Here is a 9,082-nt window from a genome sequence, read left to right as displayed (position 1 = left end):
GGCTAGTCCCGGCCCCTCCTTTACTTTCCCACCCGGAATAATCACCCTACCCTAATTTGGGGAGAGACATGACGGACCCCAATCACTTACTGGTGCTAGCAGTAAAAGTCATGTCCCTTTGGTACGGGGCTGGATTCGAACCGGGTGTACCAGCTCTGGAACACACGCAATTGAACGATCCAGTGCACTGTGTCGCCACAGTGCCCGTTGGTGTTAGTAGGTGTTTTTAAACACTACTTATATAATTCACTGCGTCCAAATAAAAGAGTAAAAGACAAGACACAAGCGGGAATTGAACCCGGGTCTCTTAGCTGCCAGTCCAACGCCTGTATCGTCTAGCTACGGCGACATCTGCATTCTTCAAAGAATAATCCTAAACAAATACAATGTAACCAAACCCAAATTATCCCGCCACTACCATTATTTACATATTATGTTTCTTCTGTTTATCATCGGAGGTTTATTTCCGAGGGGAATATTTAATTTATTTAGTATTCCTTTATTGATAACATTGGGGTCATAAATGCTTCTTATTGTCAAATAATAATTTCGGGTGAAGATCAGACAGCCCAAGCGATCCACGGATCCCCATCTTACCTTCCCGATGTTCCTGACGAGGTATCCCGGATGTTGTGACTCCTATGCCCTCCGTTGGTGACGTCATGCCTAGCTGCTTCACTTCGTCTTCAAAATCTCGTAGCAAGAGAAATTTAAAAAATATACAATTTGACAACAACACGGCATCTGCAGATAAACTCGTATAAATTAAGTGTTTATTTCTTCATTTATTTGTTTGTTTTTGTCATAATTTTTTTTTTATTTTTCGTCTTGTCAATTGTATGAACCGTTTAAAAAAAAACAAAAAAAAAAACTAACAAGGCCGTAGGATCTCTTGCAAATTTTGGGGGTAAAATCAAAAGGTTGTATTTTCTTCCATTGTCCACTATCTTTTTCAAAAATCAAAGCAAAGGGCCAAAGCCTTGCAATTTCCTTCTAATTCAACCATTTCTGTTTTCAAGTTCGACAGTTTCTTTGTTAAATCACAGGGGCAAGCATTTTGTTAAATTTCGACTGTTCTTTATATTTATAAAAGCTCACGGTCGTGATGAACACAATTGCACGGTTTTCATCTTACTTTGCAAACTAACACGGTCAGTCATTTTATCGAGTCAAAATTTTTGCTCCACAAAATGGCGTGCCGTGTTTGTTCACGACGTACAACAAAAACCGTGCGATTTTGAGGCATATTTGTGTGGATCGTTATACTCTACTTTTTAACCATCTTTCTAACCATAGGCATTGTATAACAAACGGTTTGCAAACTCTTTTTATGGACCAACTCGACCGATCCTAGGCAACGTGTCCCTTTAATCTGTGCATGGGGGAAGATCAGGTAGAACGGTCGATTTTTCCTTGGAGGGGTTGTTATTGAGAAGGGAAAGTGGACGGCTACTTTGTTGTATGATTATTAATGACACACAAGAATACATTTCCAAATTTATCTTTCCCCTTGAAAATATTCTTTCTTTTTAATATTCTTCAATTTATTCCAGTTTTCTTGTCTTTACTGCAGTTTTAAACACATCATACAATATTGAGGAGGTATCAGTTCATATATTACACTATGTACAAACAATTGGATATAATTATTTTCTGTTTGTTTCGACTGTTGAATTTTACTCTCGTTAAATAGAACTATTAGTTAGCTAATTACAAATCAATATTGAATATCTGATAAAGTTTATCTCTATGTACTTTGTATCTGTTAAGTATAACAATTAGACTACAAGTATAACTTGTTTGTTTTAAACATATCTATCTTTACAGTTCCCCGCTCATTTACAATGAAAGAACGCAACCTCTGCAACAACTCCAACAATTCAAAATGGCCGCCTGAGCACTATGATTACCTTATGGTTGCACGCACTGCTCAACACGGCTGAGTATTATCTAAACATCCTGCTCAATAGTCCATTAGATGTAACCCATTGTCAAATCAACATAATAAAGGTTTAGAGGAACACGTTGGATCGGTCGAGTTGGTCTTTGAAAAGCGTTTGTAACCGTTTGTTATAAAATGCACATGGGTTGAAAGATGTTGTAAAAGTAGAATACAATGATCCACACACACTCGCCTCGAAAATGCACGGTTTTCCTTTTACCTCGTCGACTAAAACACGGTCGGCCATTTATGGGAGTCAAATTTTTGACTCCCATAAATAGCCGACCGTGTTAGTTCGCACAGTAAAAGGAAAGCCACGCAATTTCGAGGCAAACTTGTGTACATCATTGTATTCTACTAATAAAACATCGTTCCAACCATATGCATTTTATAAAAAACGGTTACAAACGCTTTTTATAGACCAACTCGTCCGATCCAAGGCAGCGTGTTTCTTTAACCAAAAGCATTTTGAAAGAAAGAATAGCGCATCACCGGAATCGCTCAACGTAAACCAAAGGTGTGTGTTTTTACGTTTTTTGTTTAAGTTGCAACTGACACGAAGACATGTTACGCGTTGTCATAAGGCTTAAACTATATATGTGTTTGTCATTCCGACATAATAATGCAAAATGAAGTATGGCAGGTATTATAGCTGGTTACAAGTCTCATGTAGTAAGAGTGTTTATATAACTATGTCTTAAGACTATGTCTTAAGACTATGTCTTAAGACTATTATAATCTAGGAAAGTGACTTTAAGTCTACTGTGCACACAATGGTTAAAGGCAGTAGACACTATTGGTAATTACTCAAAATAATTATTAGCATAAAACCTTACTTGGTAACGAGTAATAGGGAGCTGTTGATGGTATAAAACACTGTGAGAAAACGGCTCCCTCTGAAGTAACGTTATTTTTGAGAAAGAAGTAATTTTCCACGAATTTGATTTCGAGACCTCAGATTTAGATTTTGAGGTCTCGAAATCAAAGCACACATCGTGTGACAAGGGTGTTTTTTCTTCCATTATTATCTCGCAACTTCGACGACCAATTGAGCTCAAATTTTCACAGGTTTGTTATTGTATGCATTTGTTGGGATACACCGAGTGAAACGACTGGTCCTTGACAATTACCAAGTGTCCAGTGTCGTTAAGGTCGTCTTAGGCCTACGTTAATTTCCACACAGAATCGTTCTAAAATATCGTGCTGCACTTTTGTCCCCGTGGTGGGAAGGTGGAACCAGCATGACCATGCCGGGGAACAGGGAATTTATACATGAAACTAGCCTACACGTACATTATATCAACGTAGAAAAATCACAAGACAGTGTAATTCAGCTGTTCGGTGCACAAACTTAACTTATTGCTCCACATGAAAAACCCCAAAACGAAAAACGAAATATTTAAAACGGAAAAAATTTCTTTAGTTTGCTCAGGCAGTAGTGTATGTCTCATTGATGCATGCTGTCTATCAATAGGAATATACCGCATGCATCTGTCTCTTTAGACACACACAATACACATCATGCATCTTTAATCTTCACTCAGAAAAGACTTTACAACACAACTTTAATTGTACATCAAACAATTATGTGCCCCCCCCCCCTCCAAGTGCATCATCTAACCTTTCTGTTATTAAAGGCAGTGGACACTATTGGTAATTACTCAAAATAATTATTAGCATAAAACCTTACTTGGTAACAAGTAGTGGGGAGAAGTTGGTAGTATAAAACATTGTGGGAAAGGGCTCCCTCTGAAGTGGAGTAGTTTCCGAGAAAGAAGTCATTTTCCACGAATTTGATTTCGAGACCTCAATTTTAGAACTTGAGGTCTCGAAATCAAGCATCTGAAAGCACACAACTTCGTGTGACAATGTTGTTTTTTTCTTTCATTATTATCTCGCAACTTCGATGACCGATTGAGCTCAAATTTTCACAGGTTTGTTATTTTATGCATATGTTGAGATACACCAACTGTGAAGGCTAGTCTTTGACAATTACCAATAGTGTTCACTGCCTTTATATAGAATGAAAACAAAGTGCAATTATTATACAAATCAAGTTGCTTCACGTGAAATGATTCCACCGTAACTTCTTCAATATTTTTCAAACTAAACACACCTCACATTAATTCATAATTATGGTGTAACTCGGACAATTTGTGCTTACTTTAGAAGTATTACTGTCAATGACACGACAAACAATCAAACAAAAGCAAACAAACAAACAAACAAACAAACAAACAAACAAACAAACAAACAAACAAACAAACAAACAAACAAACAAACAAACAAACAAACAAACAAACAAACGTCAGGTTTGTTTGATCTTACTTTTATATGGTATTTGAAAGCTCAAACCATGTTAAAATTGTAGAAATATCTACCGCACATGTTGAAGTCCCGCTCTAGTTTGTTTGGTTTGTCAAACCCCAAATTAAATGACAATTTACCCAAGTCAGTTTCAATTGTGGTTGTCTGATTACTTGAAAGAACAGAAACCAGAAAAAAACAATGCTGGAATGTTTTCAAGTGCTCACCCTCAATCCAACATTAATTGTTCCACTTTACGGAAAAAACTTCGTTAAAAATATACAACCATTTTCCACCACAAGAACCTAATGATTTCTATCTCATCTGGGCCAAATTCCATAGAGATGCTTTAAGGCAGTGGACACTATTGGTAATTACTCAAAATAATTATTAGCATAAAACCTTACTTAGTAACGAGTAATGGGGAGAAGTTGGTAGTATAAAACATTGTGGGAAACGGCTCCCTTTGAAGTGGAGTAGTTTCCGAGAAAGAAGTAATTTTCCACGAATTTGATTTCGACCTCAAGTTTAGAACTTGAGGTCTCGAAATCAAGAATCTGAAAGCACACAACTTCGTGTGACAAGGGTGTTTTTTCTTTCATCATTATCTCGCAACTTCGATGACCGATTGAGCTCAAATTTTCACAGGTTTGTTATTTTATGCATATGTTGAGATACACCAAGTAAGAAGACTTGTCTTTGACATTTACCAATAGTGTCCACTGTCTTTAAGCAGGAAACATTCTTAAGCAGAAGACGATCAGAGCATACTGATCGAAACGTCGAGTTGAAACTAACGGTTCTTTTCAGAACCACCCCAACTCATTAGAGATAGTTATTACATGGTGTTTAATACCGCAAACCTTTCCATATTTTTTTTTCTTCGGCTTAGCAAAAAGAAGCAGGATAACCGCCATAAGCGGTACATTTGGTGGTATTTGGGCTGGCAACCATTAATCTGGTGAGCATAATTATACTGTGCTTAGGTATTTTTTGTGCTAAAGCAGCTCTATGAAAATGGGTTGTAAGTTTACAGTACCTTTTCTTAGAATAAAGGCATAAGTTATGCACGGCGCATGCATGTATAATGAATGGATGAAAGGTAATACATGAAGATGCATTATAATCTTAAACTCTGGAAAGAAAGTTTTCGGAATGGCTAGTTTATTAATAGGAAAGTGCCAAATATATGACTGATACGAATTCAATTAATGAAAACAATTACAGTGTGATGCCTATATGATACAGAATAATTGCATCACAAATTTTTGAAGAAATTGTTTTGAAAGATCCCAAACCAGAACTTGTGGGAAAGTACCTGTAGTGTTTAAAGGCAGTGGACACTTTTGGTAATAACTCAAATTAATTACTAGCATAACAACTTACTTGGTAACAAGCAATCGAGAGCTGTTGATAGTATAAAACATTGTGAGAACCGGCTCCCTCTGAAGTAACGTGGTTTTTTAGGAAAAAAAGTAATTGTCAAAGAATTTGATTTCGAGACCTCAGAATTAATTTAAAGGTCCCAAAATCAAGCATCTGAAAGCACACCACTTCGTGTGACCAGGGTGTCTTTTCTTCCATTATTATCTCGCAACTTCGTCGACCAATTGAGTTCAAATCTTCACAGGCTTGTTATTTTGTGCATAATGTTGAGATACACCAAGTAAGAAGACGGGTCTTTGACACTTACCAATAGTGTCCAATGTCTTTAAACAAAGGCAATATATGCTCTTAGATTTTATGTTCATATGGTGGTAACACAACATGTAGAACCTAAGGCTAAAAAATAGGCCTAAATGTAGCTGGGTATTTGAAGCTTAAAGCCAATACCATGTACAAACATTAGCCAAGTGTGTTGAATACAACAGTCTTTCTAGCACAGCTTCAATGGCTCCATGATAAACCTACATGTATAGCAATAAATCACCGGTCACAAAACTCACTGAATACAGTAATCTTCTTAACTTACTCACCAATATATATATTTAGTTATTAAAGAACATTACGATTTGGTCCATTTAGTTAAATCTGAGTTGTGGTACGGGCTATCAAAATTCACCCATACAATAATGGAATGCACCATATTGGATAAAATACATCACACAAAATACAGCCACATCCATTTGTGTATAGGGGTGATCCTATAGAGTCACTAAGTGCAAACAAGGTAAATATATGTACAAGCCATCTGTAAATCTTAAAGATTCTAAAATTTAGGAACAGGCTGGTTGGGAACACTATCTATTTCAGATTGAACCAGCAACTTCCGATTGGCCACCAAATCTTGGGGGCGGGGCTTAAAGGCAGTGGACACTATTGGTAATTACTCAGAATAATTATTAGCATATAACCTTACTTGGTAACGAGTAATGGGGCGAGGTTGATAGTATAAATGGGGGAAACGGCTCCCTCTGAAGTGACGTAGTTTTCGAGAAAGAAGTAATTTTCCGCGAGTTTAATTTCGAGACCTCAGATTTAGAATTTGAGGTCTCTAAATCAAGCACTTGAAAGCACACAACTGTGTGTGGCAAGGGTGTTTTTTTCTTTCTTAGTTATCTCACAACTTTGACGACTATTGAGCTCAAATTTTCACAGGTTTATTTTATGCATATGTTGAGGTACACTAAGTGAGAAGACTGGTCTTTGACGATTACCAATAGTGTCCAGTGTCTTTAATATAGCGGGTCATTTGACATAAATTATTTTAATACATGAAAATGGCAGGATGAACAGACAATTATACCTTTCTCAAGAATTCTTGAGATGTGGACAAAATCTTCATAACACAATCACACTTTTTCAAGTGTCAAGTTTTAATTTTGTTTGCGGAGTTGTTTCGCTTGTTCATAAAATAATAATAGTTGTTTTCAAATTTAAACTTGAAGACATATTTGGCAATTCATAATTGTAAGCTTTGGTTAGTTTTAAAATATAAATTGTGTTTTTGTTTCATAAATTAATTTACATACACGTGTGATTTGTATAGATGATTTCTCTTATGATACAAATGGAGTTAACTTTGTATAATCGTTAATTCTTGCCTTTGAAAGAAGCAGCATATTATCAACAAATTAATTAAATTAATACAAAATGAAAACAATTTTTTTAAAGATGCATATTCCAAGGTGTCTAAACAATTACATTTATATTTAATTTACACAATTTTCCTCTCACTATTATTGTTCAAAAGACAAATCTGAAAGTTTTCCTGAAGGGAGTCAAATAACATCACTTTCATTTGGAGGGTGAAGTTCACTTTCTTTTGTTTTATACAATATTCAATTAGCAAGTTCATAATTTTTTTTTTCAAAGAACAAATTCTTTCTCAAATTATCTCTAAGACCGTTTCAGGATTTAAACACGTAGTCCTGATAACGACTTTTACCGTCATACAATTAAATAACATACAGATATTAAAGACATAAGCCTAAATTGTTTTCAATAAAGGGACTTACTTTTGTTGAAAGCAAACTCCCTACATAAAGTTTGGTGTGTTTTGTTGACAAAAGAGAATGACGTACACAAATTTCCCCCAAAATCATTGAATCTCAGGCCTCAATCATTGAAGTCAATTCAATCACCACAATCATTGACCAATGATCAGGTTGATTTCTCTGACTAAATTAGATCAGAATAAAAAAAATCAAAACCAGCCAGCAAGATTCTGAGATCCTCTGCCCACTATAAGAGACTTGTATAAAGCAAGCATCTTGTTTAAGCACAGGTAAACAGGGAACCAGTCTTACAATGTTCATGACATGGCATGCCGTCTGGTAACCAGTCTCTGCTAGGTGGACATTTTCTACAGTCAGTAAATCTGTGTGTAATATGGATTTTGTGGAGTATTTCCACAGTTGCTTACTGTAAACCTATGGGTTCCACTTGAAACCAAAAGATAACACTCCCCAAATATCAGAATCAATGGTTCTTCTATGGTTCTTCTTGAAACCGAAAGTTATCACTACACAAATATTAGACTCAATGATTCAAATCACAATGGAAATCTGCCGGGCTTACATTTAAAGGGTCTGGGTACTTTTTGTAACACAAAAAACAATGTAAACGGATTAACAATAAACTTACACAGTTTGAAGATAATGATGGCAGAAAGCTTCCCTTAAATATTGCTTGCTGAGGTGATGTAGTTTTTGAGACAATGTCACTAAAATATTAAAATGTTGTCACTAGATTATTTCATATTGCTTCATGAAAATAACTTCCGTCTCAGTTTTAGCACATCAAACATATTTACCAGTTAAAGGTATAATTACCATAACTGGTTATTACGTTTTACATTGCTAAAATAATGTTTGTTTTACTGAGACAAAATTATGGTTGTGACTTTTTAGGGAAGCTTTTTACCATCGTTATCTTCAAACCATGTGAGTTAAATGTAAAACTGTGGCCATTGTGTTTTGTGTCCTACAAAGAGTATCAAGATTTCTTAAGGAAAGTTAGAATGCTTTGAGCTTACGGAGTAGTTTAGTCTTCCAACGCCTCGCTGGGTGGGACATACGTGAAGCCAGTGAATGCAGAGTCAGCCTCTTGAACGCTCGCACTGACCATGTGAGACTCGATGGATCGGCCGACCGACTGAGGAACGGGCTCACGGACAAAGTCAGGATCAATATTCTTAGTGTCCATGTTGTCACTCTGTAAGAAGACAAGGAAAAAATTTCTTCAGTATTGCCATGTGCTCAGAACTAGATTTTGAGGTCTCGAAATCAAGCATCTGAGAGCACACAACTTAGTGTGACAAGGGTGTTTTTTATCTCGCAACTTCGACGACCAATTGAGCTCAAATTTTCACACGTTTGCTACTTTATGCAT

General features: G+C 36.1%; 1 protein-coding gene across 2 annotated transcripts in view; it reads right to left on the bottom strand.

The window, feature by feature from the left end:
• Positions 1 to 8,416: 8,416 nt before the first annotated feature.
• LOC117304721 (serine/threonine-protein kinase Sgk1-like) overlaps positions 8,417 to 9,082 on the bottom strand; it is a 77,925-nt gene continuing 77,259 nt past the window's right edge. For both annotated transcript variants that reach the window (XM_033789322.1, XM_033789323.1), the window contains one exon: positions 8,417 to 8,905. In XM_033789322.1, the coding sequence (XP_033645213.1) occupies positions 8,735 to 8,905 (171 nt within the window). In that variant the 3' untranslated portion in view covers positions 8,417 to 8,734. The remainder of the gene's footprint in view (positions 8,906 to 9,082) is intronic.

This window comes from Asterias rubens, chromosome 21 (assembly GCF_902459465.1).
Source record: "Asterias rubens chromosome 21, eAstRub1.3, whole genome shotgun sequence".
Lineage (NCBI taxonomy): Eukaryota > Metazoa > Echinodermata > Asteroidea > Forcipulatida > Asteriidae > Asterias > Asterias rubens.
The sequence above is the reverse complement of the archived record's forward strand: the minus strand, read 5'-3'. Positions and strand labels throughout refer to the sequence as shown.